Below are 22,971 nucleotides of genomic sequence, written 5' to 3'. Positions count from 1 at the left end.
ATTATTTTTATTATTAATATAACTTTTAAAAAAAAAATTGTGGACCGACGAGTGCACCCTTACAACCGCGGGCATTTACAATCGAAAAAATGTTCGTTTTTGGTCAAGAACAAACACCCGAATAACAAGGAAAATTAAGTTTCAAGGGCGGCAATCTCTACATGTATGGTGTGGAATTTTAAATGACCAGGTCATAGGTCATTTTTTATAACGGCAACTTGACGGGAGAGAGATACCCAGAGATGCTTACTTATCAAATTAAAGACAAACTTGAAGATCTACCCATAAGGCAATACGAGCAAATAGTTTGGCATCAAGATGGTGCCCCAGCGCATAATGTGTTACCTGTTTTGAGATTTTTAAATGAAAGATATAACCTGTGGATTGAACGAACTGGGCCAATTCGTTGGCCACCAAACAGTCCAGACCTGACACCTCTTGATTCATTTCTGTGGGGTTACCTGCAAAATAAAGTTTACGAACAGAGAACTGAAAATGTCGAGGAGCTCCGCAGAAAAATTATTACCGATGATTTGATATCAATCAAAATCACAGACAATTTATAAGGAATACAATACACAAAATTGAGCAGGATTATATAAACTGTATTGATAATGGTGGTGGTCATATAGAGCAGTTATAGTTATAATTACGTCTAAATTAAAGTTTAACAATTGTTAAAATAATGTATCCTTGTCAATAAAAAGATGCTAAATATCACCTTAGTAATAATAAATCTTCTGTTTTTATTGTTTCTACTCAATTCATTTATCTTAAAAAAAACGCCAAACAATAACAATGCAGCGCTTACCAAGATCTTCATCATATGTCAAAATTTGACGTTTCTAAACGAAAAAAAAATTTACATCGGATTCAAAAATTTAAAGTAAAACTCTAAAAGTTTTGTATTAAATTTTTTTTTTTAACTTTTCGCATTACCCCTGTAGGGGTATGGGGAAAGACCCTGTACATACTTTGTTTTACAATTTTAACTCGTACTTCGTTTAATTTTTGCTATTTTATTTTAGGCTTAAATTTTATTTATAAATTTTCGGTATGTAAAACTTTTTGTGTTTTTGTAAATGTATGCTAAAACAAGCACACGCTTTTTTTTCAATTTATTTGAATTTTTTTATTTTTATTGATTTAAATTTTTAAGCTTTTTTTTTAAATATATATTATATTATCTATATTATGTATTAGCTTTTGTAGCTCAAGTAAATAAATACATTTATTATTACCAGAAGATATGAAAGAGCATAGAAGAGCAGCTCATTTTGAGCATAATTTGTAATTGTAATTTTTTATTTTTCTTAAGTATAATGTATTATAATGTTCTGTCTTAAATTTCATCTATCGCCAATCTTCAGCGTTGAATGCTGTAATTAATATAAATTAGTTATTTTTCAAAATTATACTTTAATACAAAATATGAGTAAAATAATAAAAAAGTTACAAGGAAATAATAGACGTGTCAATTTGATATCACCTATTATGAAATATTAGGTTCTAAGTTTTAAAAAATCCGCATTTTAAATATTGCATTTTTTTATATAAATCCTTGATTATTCATTATCATATTTATTGGTGGTATAAAATACAGGATGCTTCATTAAGCAACTTATTGCCTTTTAAAAACTGTCATAATTTAAATTTATTAATTAAATTAAATTTTTGAACGCCCTGTATAAAATAGTAATTTTTTTTCCAGTGAAATGTAAAATTTATTAATTTAGTGCAAATATGGTAAAAAAAAGAAAACACATGTTAAGGAATTTTTTATTGAAATTGTCCCAGTATTTTCACAAGACACAAAATATTTCGAAAACTTTTAAGTTTATGCTAAAAGAGTAAACCTTAATAAAACCTACCTTTATTTGAGATGTAGAATCCAAAGATCAATAATATACAGGGTGATTCATTTTGGCGACTTTAACATAAATGTTCTTAATCCAAATGTAAATACTTCATTGTTTGAAATTACTGAAGTTTATGGTTTAAAACAATTCATATCAGAGCCGACAAGAGTGTCTGATACTTCTATGTCCCTGATTGATTTGATTTTTTCTAATATTGACCTCATGGAGGCTTGTGGTGTTAGGGATGTTGAGGTGTCGGATCACTTGTTGGTTTTTTGTGAAATTAATTTTAATATTTCTGAGCCACAACGCTTTAGTTTTACATATAGAAACCTTCATAATATTGAACATTTACGTTTTCAGTCTGATCTGGAGTTAATACCATGGCATAGTATGTATATCATGCCTGAAATTGACTCTAAGGTTGATTTTTTCCACACAGTCGATACTTAATATCCTAGACATACATGCGCCAATTAAGAGGGTTAATAATTCAAAAAAAACATATAGCCCCTGGATAACCCCCAACATCAGGTTTATGCAAAAGCTTCGTAATAGGGCTCTAAATAAGCTTAGAGCTAGTAAAGATCGGGAGGACCGGAATACGTATAAACAGTATAGAAATATTACAACGTCTGCGATTCGTGCAAAGAAAAAAGCATATTTAACCTATAAACTTGGCTTTTGTAGTAATAGAGAAATTTGGAGTGAGTTGAAAAAAATCAATATTTCTAAAAAATCTAATGTACAGCTTCCTATATCATTACAAGATGTTGAAAAACTTAATGGTTTTTTTACTAATATAAACAATAACAACAATAAGCCTTATACCTATTTTATCAATTTTTTTAAGGAGCACAAAATTTTTCCTTACATATACGATTTTATGTTTAACTTAGTAGACCAGGATTTAGTAGAAAAAATTCTTCAAACTATAAAAAGCAAGGCATTTCGATCCGATAATTTAAATATTACTATTGTTACGCTTTGCTGTCCTGTGTTTATTAACCCTCTTACCCACATTATAAATTGTTGTCTGGAGAAAAGCTATTTTCCGGAAAAGTGGAAGGAGGCCAATATAATTCCCTTTCCTAAAATTAAAAATCCCACGGAATTCAACAATCTTCGTTCCATTTCTATACTTTCTGTTCTTTCGAAAATTTTGGAAAAAATTATGGAGCGCCAAATTCTTGATTATTTAAATAGCAATAATCTCATCCCAGAATATCAGTCTGGGTTTCGTAAGGGCTATAGCTGTGTCACTGCGTTGTCTCAAGTTACAGACGATATATTTCGGGCTTTGGATAAAGATCAGGCAACTGTTTTAATTCTCTTAGATTTTACCAAAGCATTTGACATGGTGAATCATGAGATACTCATATCTCTATTACATTATCTAGGATTTTCTCAGTTGGCCTTAACACTTATGTCATCATTTCTTTCAAACCGCAAACAAAGACTTCTGCTAAATGGAAAAATATCGGAGGCACTTGACGTTATTTCTGGTGTACCACAAGGTAGTATTTTGGGTCCATTGCTATATACAATATACACATCACAATTAACAAAAAAATTAAATAGATGTAAACATCACTGCTATGCAGATGATACTCAAATTTATTATTCATTTAAACCCAGTTATGCTCCTGAAGCTAACCTTAATATTAATATAGATCTTAATAATATCTTTGCTGAAACTCAAAATCTACTTTTAAAAATTAATCCAGCCAAATCTAAAGCTATTCTTTTTGTAGTGATGCTCACCGGATTGAGATTTTAAATAACTTTAGACTTGAAATGAATAACGATGTTATACAATTTCAAAATGCAGCCAATAATCTGAGGCTCCTAACAGATCATAAACTAAAATTAAGGGAGCATGTTACACTTAAACTTAAAATTGGATACTCTGCTTTAAAAACTATTTACGCGCAGAAGAACTACTTAAGTACTAATATTAAAAAAATGCTTTGTGAAAAATTGGTTTTGTCACCTTTCAATTTCTGCGACACTATCTATGGTGGTCCTTGTCTTGACTGCTCAGATGCCTATCGCACAGAAGACGGACCAAGGACAACAGACATTTCCTCTTTGTGTTCTGTGGCCTATCGGATACAAAAACTTCAGAATTCGTGCCTAAGACTTGTATTTGGCGTAAGGAGAGGGAAGCATATTTCTTCTTCGATTTTTGTTTGTTATTGGTAAATTATGAAATACTCAATATTTAGTGGAATTTTGTAATATTTGAAATTTTGTAAAAGTTAATACACCTACCTATTAGTTTTATTCTTTGTGCTTAAATGCTGTAATTTCTTGGTGACTAATAAAAGTCTTATTATTATTATTATTATTAAAAAAAACATAACTTCGATAGACTTCTGCAATTTGAAATACCCTGTATGCCATAAAAACCATTTTAAAAGGTTCTTCTGAATGGCATCTAATATTCCCAATTTTTAAAGTTTCTTTGACCCTATAGCTGAGCCGTTTCGTGTGTCGTTAATAACCCCGTATACTTTAAAAAAAGCGATTAAAACATTACTTATCGTTCTTCAGCATTCATATGATTAGAGGGACATTGAGGGTGAACTTGCTGTGGTCAAATTGACCTCATTTTTCCTTTTTTATTCGGAAAAGAAAAATCCGAGTCACGACCGAAAAATAAATTCCAACTGGTATTTATCCCCGGCAAAATAAAGATAAAAAATGCCGTCTTATTACACCCGAAATATATCTTGCTTTATACAAAGTGGCATCTCGTATTTACTACCAACGTACTGCGGACTATGAAGGGGATGCAAGAAGAAAGGCGTAGAAAAAAGGCGAAAGCGAAGCGGTTTCTGATTTAATATTTCAAAATACATAATTCAAATCTATCCCGTGCAGTTTTAAAATAAAAACAATGTATTGGGAGGGCACGAAATGTCTGTCTCGTAAGAGTCAAAGCCTTCGCAATCTAAATTTAAATGCGCGGGGATAAAGCAGCAGAGACGCTCCTTTATTTCAACGGAGGCAGCCTATTACATCGAGGTTTAACAGCGGAGCTCCGTGATTTCTGCCAGAAATGGTTCAGTCATGTAGAATATAGACAATTTTGGCCTCCCATGATATAAGCATAACTTGATATAATTCATAATTAGAGACTGACAGTAATGAGAAGAAAAAAAAATGAATTTTAAAGGCTAACTTCTTATAAGATGTCTCTCCTGGAATGAATGTTCATTATTTAAGCTTATCTATTGCGATAGACCTTGCCCAAATTTCAGAAAAAATCAGAACATTTAATAAAGGGTGTATACGTGATTTTTAAGGCTGCTAAAAATTAACAAAATTTTTAGGATGTTATTAAAACTCTAGAAAATTTTTCAATCAAAGTCTATGTAAAGAAATGTTTGATAAAAGTAGGCAGACAAGTAGCAAGAATAAGCTAAATTTTTTTTTATTATCACCTTTGAGGCAATCCTTGTATATTATACAGAGTGTTTCGGATTCGAACATTGAGATCTCGAAATCTATAAGAAATACGAAGATGGTTAAATTGGGGCAAAGTTGAGAATTTTTGAGCTTAACTATTTACCGTTTAAAAAATTTGAAAATTCCAAAGATATTCGAAAAAATCCGAAATTTAAAAAAATCAATTTTATTTTTTTCTGAGCATCTTTCTTATCCGGTTTTATTTCTTAAACGGCATAAGTTAAGCCTAGAAATGTTCAGCTTTGCCCCAATTTAACAATCTTCGTATTTCTTAGAGATTCATGACAATAATTTTGATAAAAATATTTTTATTACAAATACATATATATTTTGAAATAAATAAAAAAAACACTGTGCTACTTGATAGTATTGATACGAACACCTTACATATACAGGGTGTCCCCTTTCAAATAGTCAAAAATCCTACAGTATATACAGGAGCCATAAAAAAGTAGTTTGAGATAGGAAATCAATGGTCGGAAGTGCCCCGTTTCCAAAATAAAGGGCGTTGAAATTTTTCAAAAAAATTGTTTTTTCCTTGTGTATAAAAAACGCTTCAAGCGATTTCAATCAATTTTTTAGGTTTTAAATGATAAATGATGAAGGAACTTTTTCAGGACTTGCAAGTAATTTAACTTGTCCAGGGACGGACTTGCAGCACATGCACGTTAAATTTTTTGTTTTTGAAGGTGGTAGACAATGGTACAGTGAAAACATGAAAAAAATGACAAAACTGAGTTTACACTTGGTAACGGTTGGAGATACTAACCAACCGAAACGTCGTGTTACATTAAATAAATAAGACAATGCAAGTCCGACAAGATGTTTAAATTTTTTTATAAAAAAAGAGGTACGCCCACGGTTTTTTTAAAAATAATTTATTTTCTGAATATTTTGTTCATTTTTAACAAAACACGGCCCTTGCATTTTTGCGGTTCGACACACCGTTTTGGTGCAAAAAAATAAAATCCATACCAAGTTCTTTATTTTATTAGTTTTTTTTTATTTCCCGAAAATTTTAGGCAGTTTTTCATGGTAATCTCCATAAAAATAATTAATAATAATAATAAAGTGTGTACATGTTTTTGTTATGTTTAGTGTCGATGCATATCTCCTATCGTATTTTTACGGTATGAGAGTCACTTTTTTTAGAAGATCGGATCGGAAGTCAATTTTTGCAGAAGATCGAAATACCATACCCAATTACAAATAATATTGTCAGACACAATTTATGAGATCAGAGAGAACTTTAGCACAATGGCTGTCTTGCGCATTTCGCTCGTACTGTAAGTGCTTTCTTGGATCAGAACTACAACAACAGGTGTATTGGTAGAAGTGGTCCAGTCCCTTGGCCAGCAAGGTCACCTGATATGACACCTCTAGACTTTTTTGTCTGGGGCGCTATGGAACAGCTTATTTACGCAACACCAACCAACAGAGAAGACTTGGTTACTAGAGTTGTGGTGGGAGCGGACTTTCTGAGAAACGATCCAGGGGTCTTTGCTCGCGTACATCTTGGGTCAGCAGATGCAGAAAATGCGTGGAAATGCATGGAGGGACATTTTGAGCATATGGTTTGAATGTTTTTATTGTTTTTTGTTGTTTATTGCTTAAATTGTTCTTTTTAAGTTGTTTTTTATTTAAATTGTTTATTGTTTAGTTAAATTATTTATTTTTTATTGTAATGGTATTAAAATTTTCGTTGTGACAAAAAGGCTTTGAAGGATTTTTGTAAGAATTTTATTTTTTTGTACGAAAACAATATATTTCAAATATTTTATACAAAATATAATTTCGCCACACAACAGAGGTGTCAGTCTCAGAGACAAACTACTAAGTTAAATATTACTACGATAAAGGTAAATTATTAATTAAAGAACTTAGTTTAACCCAAACAGTTTATCATTAATAATTAAACTTAAGCTTACCGCCTCTGGTGGGGTCACTTGTTACAAAGACCACTTTAACTTACCTTGTAAAGGGTGTTTTTTTTACCTGACAGTTCTGGGTTATTTTTAGATTAGTTTTGGTTTGGCAATTTATCATGAACAGACTCACGCCGGACCAACGTTTCCAAATTATTCAAATTTATTTTGAAAGACATGGTTCTATTCGAGAAACACATCGGGCATTACGTGAGTTTTATGGTGCTCATAATCGTTCTTCAGAGAGATTAATTCGAGAAACTGTAAGACGCCGTACAGTGCGCACGCAACAAGCGATAGCTGCTGTGCAGCATAGTGTTGTTGATAATGATCCAAATGTGTCAATTCGTCGTCATTCTCAACAAGTAAACTTATGTTCATCCACTTTATGGAATATTTTGCGCAAAGATCTCGGATTGCGAGCACATAAAATTCAACTTGTCCAGGAGTTGAAACCCCAGGATCATCTTTTGCGCCGTACATGAGCTGAATGGGCGGAAGGAAAGATTGCTGTTGATCCACGATTTCATATGAAAATTTTGTTCAGTGATGAAGCACACTTTTGGTTAAATGGCTATGTAAACAAGCAGAATTGCCGAATTTTGGGGGATGAGAATCCACGGGCTATTGGCAAAAAACCGTTACATCCAGAAAAACTAACCGTTTGGTGCGCTTTATAGGCCGGTGGAATCAATCATTGGTCCTTATGTCTTCAGAAATCCTGATGGTCAGAACGTTACAGTAAACGGTGAGCGATACAGAAACATGATAACTAACTTTTTTGTGCCTCAATTGGAAGCCGTTGGAGAAATGTGGTTTCAGCAGGACGGTGCCACGTGCCATACAGCGCCCCAAACAATTAATTTACTGCAAGAGACTTCAAGAGACAAGAAATTATTCGAGCAACGAATAATTTCAAGGAATGGACCTGTAAACTGGCCATCAGCTTGTTCGTGCGACTTGACGCCATTAGATTATTTTCTTTGGGGCTGATAAACTCGAAACATTTGAGCACTTGGAAGCCAACATACGACGCGTGATTGCCGAAATACAGCCTGCAGTACTGGAAAGAGTGTGTGAAAATTGGGCCTCGTACGATTACGCCACGTACGCACCAGCCGTGGGGGTCACATGCCCGAAATCATTTTTAAATATTAATGCCAAAAAAAATTCTTTAATATAAAAGCAAATTCGTTCATATCAATAAAATCTTTTGTGTTTAATTTCAATTTAAAGTTCTCCGCCTCTAAAAAAAACACCCATTATTAAGCCCTCCTTGAATTGGGTATGAATGAATCAGGAGTAAAATAATATTCATATATTTTCACATGTATAGATATTCAATAGTCAATATTCATATATATAGATTTTCAAAAGTTTATTACTGAGATTTTCATAGTTTCAAGGCTTTCAAGAGTTTGAACCCAAGTATTACGCATATTGGGGTCTTTTAAAAAAAAACCGGCAAGTGGCATACGACGGCAAGAATCGTCCGGAACAGCATTCAGCCGAATATATAAAGAGCTGCAAACAAAGTTCGGAATATCGGCGCGAAATTTAAATAGTTGTAAATAAATACAGTAAAAATAAATATCTTTATTTGTCGTGAGCGATCGTGTTCATAGTGCAGTGTGTAAATAAATTAGTTGATTATTTTCGATTGTTTTAAGTCACACTTAACGAACGAGAAAATCGCGAGTTACTAAAACCCAAATTTCCCATAGACGATATTATATTCGAACAGTACAGTGAGGAAAATTAGTTTTTCACTTGAATTTCAGGGGTCTCCTTAATTTGAGTCAAGGACCAAAGTCAGTTAAGGGCCGAATGGAAATGGAGGTCTTGCCTGGAGTTATTCGACGACCCTTAAGACGACTTCTTCGATTTTTAGGTGCCGCCCTTCTGTTTTAACGTATTAAGCGCCTTAAAAAGTGAAAAGTTATTAATAACGTTTTACCATCAGTCAATCATCGATCAAAATATAGTTCGGGCGAGTGGAAAAATTGACGACATCTAAAAATGCACTTTTAACGTCCATTGTCACGTCTTGACGTTGAAAAATGTCGTGCCCCGGAAAGGCGTAATGGAAAAATGGATTTGGGATTTTTGACGGGAGGATTCAATAAGGACCTCTCGTTCGATGTATATAGGTTTTTAAAGACCATATGTTTAAATTTAAATTGCGAATGGAGGGTTTTTTTTTCTAGAAAGACATATCTTTGACAAACAATAAGTATATTAAAAATTTATAAAGAAAAACTGTCATAACTTTTAGTTTCACCAAAATTCACTAGTGTACGTAATGAGAAAATTCTATTAATAGTCGATAAGTGGCTTCTATTCGGGAAGTATCAAAAATGAAATCTGCTAGCTTGGATCAGATACCTGCAAATCAAAATTTTTAAAAACAATCACAAACAACTCATTTCCGATGGTTGCTTCCAATAACTACAGACCTATAGGCATGCCCTCATTATTTTCTAAAATTTTGGAGAAAGCAATGTATAAACGGATATTAAATTTTCTAATTTACAGGGGCTTATATGGGTACAGCCCAGCATAGTTTTGTAAAAAATAGGTCAGGTGATACAACAATCTAAAGGGAACTACACAAAGTCTCGGTCTCAAAAGTACTTATTATTTCTAACAGTAGGTTACACGTGTTTCGCTCATATTAAGAGCATCATCAGACCTTAAAAATCTAAATAATGTGACCGTAAAGCATGTACTGTTTGTAGTCGATTTTTAAGGTCTGATAATGCTCTTAATATGAGCGAAACACGTGTAACCTACTGTTAGAATTAATAAATACTTTTGAGGCCAAGACTTTGTGTAGTTCCCTTTAGATTATTGAATCTAAGTCTCTTTAAGAAAATGGACGATTTCTTTCAGGTCATAACACGTTATACAATAAAATTCATGATATACTCCAATCTTTAGATACAGGAAGCTCGACTTTTGGTGTCTATTTTAATGTAAAAAAAGCTTTTGATAGATGATCAAGTTCTATGTGAAATGCTGAAAAGGGCGGGTATAACAGGTGATGATGCCCTGGAATTAACAAAATGATAGAGTAAAGGTCAGATTGTTGTAGGGTATTTCTCGCCTTATTTTGAACAACTCTAAAATTCAGTTGATAAGTTTTATTAACGTAAACGCATATCAAGAGACAGAAATTATTTTGAAAGTAGGAGACAACCGCTTTAAGTTACAACATCTGACTGTTAAGTTGCTTGGTCTTTTTTATAGATAAGAACATGAATTGGAATGTAGATGGTGACATTATTTTTATGTTTTTATTAATTTTGCCCTAATAAATCTAAGAGTGGCAACGCACTCTCTATTAACCTTCTATTTTGTATATTTTCAATTTATTGTTGCGTAGAACCTTATAATATTATTAAGAAATTTTGGCGAATATTTGGAAATTATTACGAGATTTTTTGAAAATTCAGGGGATTTTTAAACAATTTTCATTTTAATTTTAATTTCACCAAATTCTTGTATATCACAGATATTTATTGAATTTTAGAGGTCTTTGGAATTATTACGAAATTTTAAAAAAAATCAGGGAATTTTCCATAATTTCACAAAATTCTTAAATATAATAGATGATTAAAAGATTGATAAGAAGAAAGATATTGAGAGATGATTAAAAGATTTTTGAAAAATAAAAAGATAAACTAAATAGATAATTAAAATAACATAATAAAATAACAAACACAATTTTACTTATTCATAATAAATTTTCTCAAGAGCCCTCTGAATTGATTCAAAGTAATACAATTTTTGATGTTAGCAGGGAAGTTGTTAAATAATACCTTTGTATAGAACTGAATTATGCATTTGGGTTGTGTTACATCTGTCGACTAGTATGAAGTCTATGTGATTTCTCGTATTATAGTTATGTATATCTCCAAAAACTCTTAATTTATTACAAATATCATCGAGGAGCATCTGATGTTTTAATTTAAAAATAAACAAATAAAAAATTCTTTGATGTACAGACAACATATCTAGGACACCCAACATAGAGACAACAGTCGTGTAACGATTACAATTTAGAATCAGTCTCATAGCCCTATTTTGAATTCTTTCCAGTTGGTCAGTTCTATACTGTGGCAAGTTAAGCAATAATGTTGAACAGAACTGTACATGAGGAAAAGCAATGGCGTTGTAAAGTTTTAATTTGATGTACATTGACAAATTTTTTCCAACTCTTGTAATAAATCCAACTTTTTTTGAAAATTTTCTTATTACATAATCTGCATGATCATGGAAATTCAGATTGGCATCGAAAATTGTTCCCAAATATTTAATTTCTTTGGCATACAAAATACTTTCCCCATTCACAGAAATCTGTATATTGCCCATGTCTATAGAACTTAATCTAGATCTCTTGCCAAATATACAAAACTTGGATTTACTTGCATTTAAACTTAGTTTATTTCTACAAAGCCAGATGAATAAGTTATTGAGTTCAACGTTCATGACCTGTCGCAATTGATGAATGTCTTTACCCACCACATATAACATTGTATCGTCCGCAAACAACACCACATTACACCCCCGTACTACCTCCACCATATCGTTGACATACAATAAAAATAGCAAGGGGCCCAAGACGGTTCCCTGCGGCACACCATGCTTTACATTAACACTTTCAGATGAACTATTTTTGTACATGACTCGCTGAACTCTACCACTTAGATAAGATTGAAACCACTTCAATACATTATTTTTAAGGCCTAACCGTTCTAATTTCCTAATTAACATTTCTCTACTCACGGTTTCAAATGCTCTCTTAAAATCCAAAAACACAGCAAGTACTAGATTATCAGAGTCAAGGGCCCTGAGAAAATTGTCAACTATATTAATAATGACAGACTCACATGAATGATTCTCACGGAACCCCGATTGGTTAGGTACAACTATTTTATTTATATTACAATGTTCGAGTAGCTGTTCCTTAACACATACTTCAAGAAGCTTTTCATAAATAGGTACGGTGTTAATTGGCCGAAATTCATTACACAATTTAGTGTTTTGCACTTTTGGAACAGGAACAACAGTAGAAAGTTTCCAGGCTTGCGGAAAAACCCCAGTACTTAAGGATGTATAGATAATATCCATCATCCGATCACCACCAAACTATATTAAATTGTGTCAAGGTTTTCTGGACTGAAGGTGGTTCAATGAAATATGTTTGACCATTTGCTGCTGGTGGAATATCTGCAAGAATAAGATCAATACTATTCACTAAATAATTATTAAATCTATGTGCAATATCATCCTCCTGTGTAATGATTTCATTTTCAAACTTTATTTCATTAGGCATGTTTTGGTTTTTCCCTGGCAAAAGCGTCTTCAGATTTTTTCAGAGTTCTTTTTGATTATTTTTATTTAGATCTATGGTATTCGCAAAAAATCTATCCTTGTTATCATATATGAAAATATTATCCATAATTTGACAAAATTCTTAAATATCACAGATGCTTATTGAGAGATGATTAAAAGATTTTTGACAAATTCCGGGGATTTTTAACAATTTTTGGAAATTACAAATATTTATTAAATCATAGAGGCCTGTGAAATTTTTACGAGATTTGTAGAACATTCACCGGAATTTTTAATAATTTCAAAAATGTTGGATATTACAGATATTTATTGAATTTTAAAGGTCTTTGAAATTTTTAAAAAATTCAGGGGATTATCCATAATTTTACAAAATTCTTAAATTCTTATATACAGGGTGTCCCGGTTCATGTGGGAAATCTCTCGGATTCAGATAGAACATCGAAAAATAATACCGAACGTTCCTATAAAAAAAATTCCTACAGGCCTTCTTTACGAAGATACAGCCTCCTAAGGACGCTGCTGGAAATTGGTTTTTCATAAATAACTTTTCAACTACCCGGTAGAATTTAATAAAAATTTTAGGTGATGAACACTATTAGGGACCTCTTAAAATGACATACTTAAAATATATTTACCTTGTTTACTTTACCAGGGGCGGACTAGGTTGTACACTTTAATGCGTATATTTTTTACTCTTGTTCATTATCGATAAAATTAACCGTTTTGGAGAAAAAAATTATAAACAAGCCAATGTTTTTTTTTTTTAATGAGATAAGTATGCTAGTTATTTAAAGAACAGAGAAATTTCGATGTAGGGCATTTAATTTAAAATAATACACGTTCCTAAAAATACAGTGATGTCCTAAAAAATACTTTTACAAAATAATTTAAAAAAAACTATGAAGAGTGTATGTTTTTAAATTAAAAAAAACAACTTACAAAAAAATGCCAAAAACCAAAGATGTAAACAAAAGTTAAATTCTTCAATACGAGCAATAACCAATTAATTATTAAAAACTTCATAAGTAGGTTCGACGTGGGCTTCGTGAACTCTAACACATTCGCGGGCACGACAAATCGAGGACTGCTGCACTTGCCACAATAACCCAAGATTGTTTTTTTATATTATCAAAATGAAATGTAATTCTTTGGAGCAGTTCTTCCCGAGTATGGACTAGGGTGGAATACACCAAGGTTTTGAGGTGACCCCATAGATAAAAATCTAATGGCGTTAGATCGGGAGACCGAGGAGGCCAAGCAACAGGCCCTCCTCTACCTATCCAACGGTTTTCAAAAGTATTATTTAAGTGGTGTCTTCTACAGCAAGGCTAAAATGGGGTGGGGCTCCATCATGCATAAAATACATATCTCGGCGGGTTGCAAGGGGCAAATCTTCTAATAAATCTGGAAGATTGTTTTGGAGGAACTCCAAATAAAGTTCTCCGTTGAAACGCGGTGGCAGTTCAAATGGCCCAATCAAAAAATTGCCAATAATTCCTGCCCAGATATTTATTGATTGGAATTAATGTTGATGATGAGAAATAATAGTGTCACGGGGATTTCATCAGCCCATACATGCGAGTTATGTAAGTTTTCAATTCCATTTTTGGTAAACCCTGCTTCATCCGTCAAAAGAATCGTGCTGATAAAGTTAGGGTTATTTCGCTGCTGATCTAACAGCCAGTTTGCGAAGTGTATTCTAGGAGCAAAATCTCTGGGCAGTAGTTTATGCATTTTTTGTAAGTGATATGGGTACAACAGTTGTTCTTGAAGTACCATATGTACAATTATTTTGGACGAATGAAGCAGCGCGAGAAATTTTCGAGTACTCGTTGTGGGAGTGTCAGCTACAGCGTCTAAAATATTTTCTTCCAATTGCACTGTACGTGCTGTTCTCCTCCGACCACCATTATTCTTTTTTTTTCAAAACATCCTAAAATTGCATTAAGGAAATTTAATAGTATTACCTCATTAAGTGGAAAACAGAAACCTACCAGTTTCCCTTAGACGTTGAACAACACGTTGAAATGTTTTCTGATCCGGAATAATGCGATTGGGAAATCTTTCTTCGTACAATCTTTTTGCTTCCAATGCATTGCAAGACGCCAGACCATACATAAGATGCATATCTGCATACTCAATAAAAGTAAACTCCATATTTTGACGTAATTTAATATAAAAGTTACTAAAACATACAAAAAATTTAAAAAATATTATCAAATAAAGGATGAATATGTTGACGAAGATTAGGTTTAAATGATAGGTATTTGCTAAATTTGGAGTATATCAACGTTTGTAACAATAATGCGTTCAAAAATGCAAAAATTCCGATAAATGAGTCAGGTACAATACAATTGGTTTACATTATTTTTTTAGTTTTTTTATGTTTAGTTTTTATCTTAGGAATAACAAAAAAGAAATAAACGTATAATAAATAAGAAATATTTTGTAAAAGTATTTTTTAGGACACCACTGTATTTTTAGGAACATGTATTTTTTTTAAATTAAATGACTTACATCGAAATTTTCTGGTCTTTGAATAACTGGCGTACTTATCTCATTTAAAGAAAAATAAAAAAAAAAACATTGGCTCGTTTATTATTTTTTTTTCTCCAAAACGGTTCATTTTATCGATAATGAACAAGAGTACCTTTTTTTTAGCCTAGGGTTCAAGGTATCCAAATTTATTTTTTTTAGACTTTAACATACAGGGTGTTAAAAATATACGCATTAAAGTGTACAACCTAGTCCGCCCCTGGTAAAGTAAACAAGGTAAATGTATTTTAAGGATGTCATTTTAAGAGGTCCCTAATAGTGTTCATCATCTAAAATTTTTATTAAATTCTACCGGGTAGTTTAAAAGTAATTTATGAAAAACCAATTTCCAGCAGGGTCCTTTAGGAGGCTGTATCTTCGTAAAGAAGGCCTGTAGGAATTTTTTTTATAGGAACGTTCGGTATTATTTTTCGATGTTCTACCTAGATCCGAGAGATTTCCCACATGAACCGGGACATCCTGTATAAATATAAGATTATTAAAAATTTTTGGAAATTACAAATATTTAATGAATCATAGAGGCCTGTGAAATCTTTTGTGAGATTTGTAGAAAATTCAGTGAAATTTTTAACTATCACAGATATTTATCTATTCAGGGGATTATCCATATTTCACAAAATTCTTAAATATCACAGATGGTGAATGAGAGATTTTTAAAAACTTCAGGCAGTTTTTTAACATTTTTGGAAAATTCAGAGGATTTTCCATAATTTCACAAAATTCTTAAATATCACAAATAGTTATTGAATTTTTAGAAGTCTTTGAAATTAATACGACATTTTTAAAAAATTCAGGGGATTATCCATAATTTCATTTATCCAAAATTCTGGAAAATGTTTACCATTATTAAAAAAAAAATACAGGTTTGTTATTAAGATTTTTCAGATTTTTAAAAAATTATGGAACTTTTAATAATTTCTCACAAGATTCTTGAATATCAATATCATAAAATTTTTATGATTTTAAGTGTTTATGATTACATTTTACAGAAATGTTTCACAATATTTTCTCAAATCCTTCCTATCATTTCTTAAATATGTATTTTTTCATTTTTTATTTTTTTATTTTTTCAACTTTTCATTCCTGGAATTTTAAGGGGTTAACAATTTTTTTAAAATTTTTTTTCGTATATGTTGACTTTTTTAGAAAGTTTCATTGGTTTCTAGAGGTTTTTGGTGATACTGACAGATTTTAATAAATCCAGGAGTTTGTTATATTTAATTAATTTTTTATAGAATTTCGGCTTCTATATAATAATAATAAAATATTAAGGACTGAATTAAAAAGAAATATCAGAAATAAATATTAATTAAAAAGAAAGTGGAAGTGGAAAAAAAAATTTCAATGGAAATAAGCAGTCATAGATTTTTATAAAGAAATTGATTATATAGACACATGTACAAAATATAAAAAATAAATAATGAATGCAATAAAAAACAAAACTGGTGATTTATTGAAGAAAAAATTTTTTGTGTAAACAAAAACATAACATTAACAATAATAAACACGAGATAAAGATAGAGAGAAAAAGAGAGATTCAAAAAGGAAACCCAATTTAATTATCGACGTTTGAAGACTCTAAAAAGGGATACCAAACCCTCCACCCTCGACCCCTATTTATCACACATACTTTTCTAATATTGACCTTCTTCCAAAAATCTGTCCTCATTCACCGAAAAACTCCCTTAAACTCCATCTAATTTACTAAAACACCATATCCCTATACACCCAAATCCCCGTTTTTCTCTTTTTAGGCTTCTTTCCCCAAACAAGGCACATTTATTTCAAGCAGCACACCCTCTTTATCCCCACTTAACCGACCGAAAATCAACCCTTAAAAGAAGCTATAAGCCTTAACGGTGGCGCCTCCTCTTAACGCATTACAAAACCCTGAACCCTTTTATCGGAAATCTTTAGGGGTGATTCGTTCAAACGCCATAGGGCGGCGCTTTTTGGCGAACGAGAAGAGTTCAATTGGGCGTCGCGGCGCTGGGTGCGGTTCTGCCCTTTGTCGTCAATAGATGGCGATAAGAGGATAATTTTGGTTTATGAATCAACATTTCCATGAGGGGGCGAATATGAAACTTGTCATTTTTCAAGCCACGCCTTCATTTTAAAACCATAAGACGCATGCGTAAGTGACCAGTTTGAACCGGTTCGTCCAAACAACTTGCTGTTTTGAATGGATAAAACCAGATGATCTTTCCTGAAGAGCATCATTTACTTTGATATATGTTATTTTTATCTCGCTCTAGTTTGTAAAACAGTTGATATTTGTTGACAATTGACACTGTTCGTACATGCGCACAAGGAAACCTTCTAAATCTAACGCAATAACGTTTACTTTACTGACTAGACCAGATTTCATTGCTAATTTTAACTGTCGCATCGACGAATATAATAATTAAAGTGAGTAATTTCGAAGCGGAGGATGTAAGAGGAAGGCATTCTCGTGGCATAAATCGAATTTACGCCTCGTCAGTGGCGTAATCAGAAAAGTTAGACGTAATTCGGTTAAATTCTCGGCATGATGGAAATTAATGCCCGTAAAGTTTTGAAACGCCACGACGACGACGTCGAACTCTAAGCTCTACTGGAATTTCTGGAATGTTTCCTGTAATATGTATATCTCAATGAAATTTCATGTTCGGATGGGGTATTAACCGTTTCAAGTTTACCCAAACAATAAGTAAAATATTACCCGCTCTTTTCTATCGCGAGTAGATGACAAATGCGCATCTATAACTAAGTTTGTATGCACTAAGTAACAATTGTCCACCTGGTTACCTGAACTGTTCAAAAGTTTCACTCTATTTTAAAACAACTCTATTTTTCTCTTAATTTTAGGACACAGTATGGCCTCAGACAGCTGGCACACTTCGAAGGAAAGAGTCGTACTGTCGATTTTTTATCTGCTCTCCGTTTTCTTCCAGTTCAACATTGGTAAGTACCTGTTTTCCCCTCATCTTTTACTTATCCTATATACTCCAAGCCTTAACCGTGAAAGAAACAACCCTCCCCAAAAAAAAAACACACAATCGCCCTCACCTTGTTAACTTTCCCCCAGTAACCTTAATTCGTCGAAAAATGGGGAATTCGCGTGATCCCTGTTGGTGCAAATTCCATTTTTGTTTCTACCCTCGTCGTCGTGACCCTTTAATTTCTATGGAACAGTGGGGGCTTGATTTAGGTCATAAAAGGGTCGCGACGTCGTCATAACAATAGTCATTTTCGAATTAATCTTGATTTGACCCAGATTACGGCTCCGTTATAGTTTGATGGCTGTTTAAACGTCTTTTGGGGGCCATGAGAAAAGTTTAGAGCGTTTCTTGAAGATGTTGTGAAAACTATTAACCGAGAGATGGCGTTGAACACTGGAACATGGCTGATAATTGTCACTAGGGTCTAGCGGCTAAATTTATATGCCAATTCCGGTGTTGCCAGTTTATTTACCTTTTTTCATTCGTTACGCTCACATTTTAAGAAAAAAAAAATGGTGATTAGGTGTAGTAGATACTCAGATTCTTTCTTTTTATAGTTCTTTAACGTTACTCCCTTCTATCCTAAATATTTTTCTAGTTTATATATGGAAAGAACCCTATCATATAATTATTCAAAAAATAACGTAATGAAATATTAAAAAATAAAGAAATGATATAATTAATTGCAATAATTGTGTTTTTAATTAGTCTTAAATTTAACCTCGTATAACATATATGAAGTCTAGTTGTAAAGATAAAACTACAATACTGAATCTGCAAAAAAAATCTTATTTTAAAAATAATATTTTTTTTGTCAATTTTGCCCGCACTATAGACCTAATGTTAAACGTCCTATGATGACGTCACGGGGCACCGAAAATATCATTGTAGTCCGGGTGTTTTTAGGAAAAAAACATAATAAAAATATTGGTGATATAATATGTTGACTTAAAATTAGAATTAATTTATTTAAAACGAAATTTATTATAAAAATATGTCGTGATATGATTTTGCCATAAAGACACATAGAAAAAGATAGAGAGAGATGGCGATAACCACAGTTTATTGTCCTGAAAGTCATTGTCAATGTCTTAGTGCTGAACGACTAAATGTAATACACTCAATCCAGTGTTGCCGGCTATCAACGAATAAAGCTTTCGTGAGTTTCAAACAAATGAATTATTTATGTCGATTTATACTAACTATTTATGCCAACCTTTATATGGGTGATACTATTACGTACTTTTTCTACTTTTGAGTCTTGCTATTTGAGCCTGGGTCTTCCTTAAATAGAAGGATACACAATTGTATTAATTGTGCCACTGCAGATGTACCGGTGGACTAAATGTATTTCCTTTTTGTTTCATCGAAGGACCACAGGTTATATGATCCAAAGACCAGATCCAAAGACAGGAAAATAGAACAATTGTTCACTGGAGCAGGTGTAAACTATGGAATATCTTTGCTCTATTAGCCTATTTAAACTCACTTCTTACTAACGAGGCTGATTCTACTTTAATCACAATGGGTAAAATAAGTACTTTACCCGATTGCATTAAGACACGACGATCGAACACATAACTAAACACATTTGTGCAGATAAAGGTAGATTTTAATTGTGTTATTTACGGTCTTTCACTGGGTCACTAAGAGTCGTAAGATAGAGACTCGTTTTTGTGTAAGACTAAGAGAAAAACGTTTTGGGTATTAGTGGTAATAGAGAAAATATGGAAAACTTGATGAGCAACGTTTCACTGCAACCACGACACACAATTTCTCCAACAACGGTTCAACTCAACTGTATACTGCTGGCACTATAACTCCTGGACAAGTAATTGGTCATCAAGAGTCTAAAGAAAATCATATTTGGGTTTAAGGAGTAATGGGGTAACTCGTCAGCAACTTCTCACTTCGATCGCGACTACAACTCGCAAGTCTCGTCACACACTACATCTTGACAACACTGACTCAACTTGACTATGTACTACAACTCTTGATCATCATAAGTCTAAAGAAGGAGAGATTGTAAGAACTAGATTTTTAACGTTCTTCTCAGCTTGTTTTACTTAGAGGGTGCAAACGTGCTCATTAAGTGCATATTTCATTAAAAAGGGATGTGAGAAAGAGCCTAAGACCTAAGAGCTTGACAGTTTCATGGAAATTTATTGGTTATACTTATGGTATTATCTCTTGAAATTAATGAATTGTTTTATGACCTGTGGGCCGCTTCTAGGGACCGATGAACGATTGTCCTTAAAGTTGTGAATATAAACCAAATAAGAATAAATAGATCTTGATGACTAAAAAAGGTGTTGTTGGGTTAATTATCAACACATGTGTGCATAATGTCTCTGTCAATTTGTGTTAAGGGATGTAAGGAAAGTTAGTCAGTGTTTGCAAAATTTTGCATTTTCATTGTGTATAAAAAAAATGTTATCATATTGACGTCAAATGGCAAAAAAAAACTACTGTAGTCGATTTTAGAAAAAAAATTAGATTAATTATAATATTTTTCCAGAATGTTATTGTTCCTCACTTTATGAACATCCTGTATAAGGGATGTCAAAAATCTATGGCTAATAGAACTAGTATATGGCTATTAGGTGAAATTCTTACCTCCCAAGTAATAAATGCCTACAAAAATATTTATGAGGTCATGGACTTTTGGCGGTAACTTTTTCAAAACCATATAAATATTTTTCATGTAAATATGGATCCTGGAATTATTACAGGTGCATTTAAATTTCCAATTCCAAAAACCCAATATCTTATTCTAACCAAACACTTATATAATACATATTATTGTGTCAAATGCCAAGAAGTAACAGAAACATACATGTGTAAAGAAAGCCGCCCTCTTAACATATCTGAAAATCCAGCATGTGAAGGTCAGATAAGACCAATGAAAATCCAGAAATTTGAACGAGAAGAACAGATATATAGAGGTCTCATCACAGAAAAATGTACCTGTACAACAATGCGCCTCAAACAAAGACAATATTTCAATTCAAGACACTGTTCTCCTAGAAGTCAACCCCAGCTATACTATATACATCCAGGACTTCCAAATTAGAAACTACTATGATAGCAAAAACTCATTTTATAGAGCTGCCAAATCTAAAATTTGAAGCGAATAGTAATGGTCACACCATAGAGTTGCCATCCTTGGGACTCGACAGGCTTAACTTCGACGAATATAGGAACATACAAACCACGATTGATATTTAGGATAAAAAGAAACCAGACTTGTCCCAGCTACAAAATTCAGCCTATACAGCATTATCCTCTAGTTCTTAATCATAGCTCCTGTTTTTAAAACAAATTTACGAAAGAAACTATAAATAATGCCACCATAGAAGAAGAGATCCTATAGCATTTAAGCCATATTGTCATATGATTTAATTGTAGACAGGTTCATTAGTTTTAAGACTTTGGTTAAGTTAGGATAATTGTAACCAGCTGTTGATGTCTTTAGAAAAAAAAATTATTTATATATTCTCAGAATTTTTTTATTCCTCACTTTAAAAAAGCCCTTTATAAAGGAATGTCAAGTATCTACAGCAGGACTCTCAAAATTTGCATTTTAATTGAGTATGAGAAAAATATTTTTTTTCACCATTTTGCCCGCACTATAGGTCTAATGGTAAACGTTCTATGCTGACGTCAGGCGGCACCGAAAATATCATTGTAGTCCGGGCGTTTTAATGATTTTTTTAAAGAAAATTTTAATAGTGTTATATATAAATTTCTGGAAATTAGTTGAAAAGTCTTTTTTTATTAGAAAATTCCGAGTGTTTAAAAACCAATAAACACATCGAATAATTTTTTAAGTATAATTTACAAAAAAATTAAAAATCCACAAGCGTGTCTGAAAAAAAACAAACCTCAGGATGAACCGTCGTATTTAACACTTATAACACTATTCTGAGAGTTCTATTTAGATACATATTAAACGTATCATATGGGCGCGGATTGTTCCTGACCATCATCAACTTTATGGTAATACGCAGTTGTACTGTGGTACTTCAAGGTTATAATCAATTGACTCCCTAATATTAAAAAAGATATTTTGGAATGACCCTTTTATCCCCAAAAAAAAAAGAAACTTAATAATAAACGTTACGTCACCACAGGAACAGCAAGGCCTTTCCTCCATTCCTCCCTTCGAGCAGCGACCAACCGTGCGCCTCCTCTTCTCCCTGATCAATATTTCATCCCTAAAACCGCGCACCCTCCACACTCCCACTATCCAGACTCTGTCGAACGCGGGCCGGGACTCCTCCAGTCCTCCACCACCGTCGACCCCAACGAATTGCCAATCAACCCTCCCGCCGGGGTTTATTTTTTTCCTTATAATTTCATTCATCTATTCGCGTGTGATATTTTACGGTGACTAAGTTTGATTTTCAAAGAAGACACTTAATTGTTTAGTGAAAAAACCTAAATGTTATGGCAATTAAAGAACTGATAAAGCCAGTGCCCAAAGTGCCGAACCGACCGTCGACAACTATAGAACGTTTAATCTAAACCGCGATGGAGGGCTAAGATGCCTTGTGGTGCATCTACGTCCGCACCTCCGAGAGTTGGACTACCTCCATCTCCTCCTCAACCGGCTACACCAGCTCGTCCAAAGGCAAAATGGTAGCCGTGGCAGTGTGTTGCATCCTGGTGTTCTTGGCGGTGTTCATTGTGATTATCATCGTGGTGGGTCAGAGTGTGGGTGATCAACATCAGGACGACTAAAACGCCGATGGAAGAAGGGAGTCCGAAATGGCGACCGATCACGTGAGTTTACTTTGAGTGAGTGAGATTCTCATG

At 32.9% G+C, this 22,971-nt stretch overlaps 1 protein-coding gene across 3 annotated transcripts in view; it reads left to right on the top strand.

The window, feature by feature from the left end:
• LOC126735886 (cubilin) overlaps positions 1-22,971 on the top strand; it is a 145,697-nt gene that overhangs the window by 29,132 nt on the left and 93,594 nt on the right. For all 3 annotated transcript variants that reach the window (XR_007660535.1, XM_050439984.1, XM_050439983.1), the window contains exon 4: positions 18,020-18,115. Coding sequence is in view for 2 of the 3 variants with exons in the window: in XM_050439984.1 (XP_050295941.1) it covers positions 18,028-18,115 (88 nt within the window). In the remaining variant the exon portion in view is untranslated. The remainder of the gene's footprint in view (positions 1-18,019; positions 18,116-22,971) is intronic.

This window comes from Anthonomus grandis, chromosome 5 (assembly GCF_022605725.1).
Source record: "Anthonomus grandis grandis chromosome 5, icAntGran1.3, whole genome shotgun sequence".
Lineage (NCBI taxonomy): Eukaryota > Metazoa > Arthropoda > Insecta > Coleoptera > Curculionidae > Anthonomus > Anthonomus grandis.
This window is presented reverse-complemented; position numbering and strand designations above follow the sequence as displayed.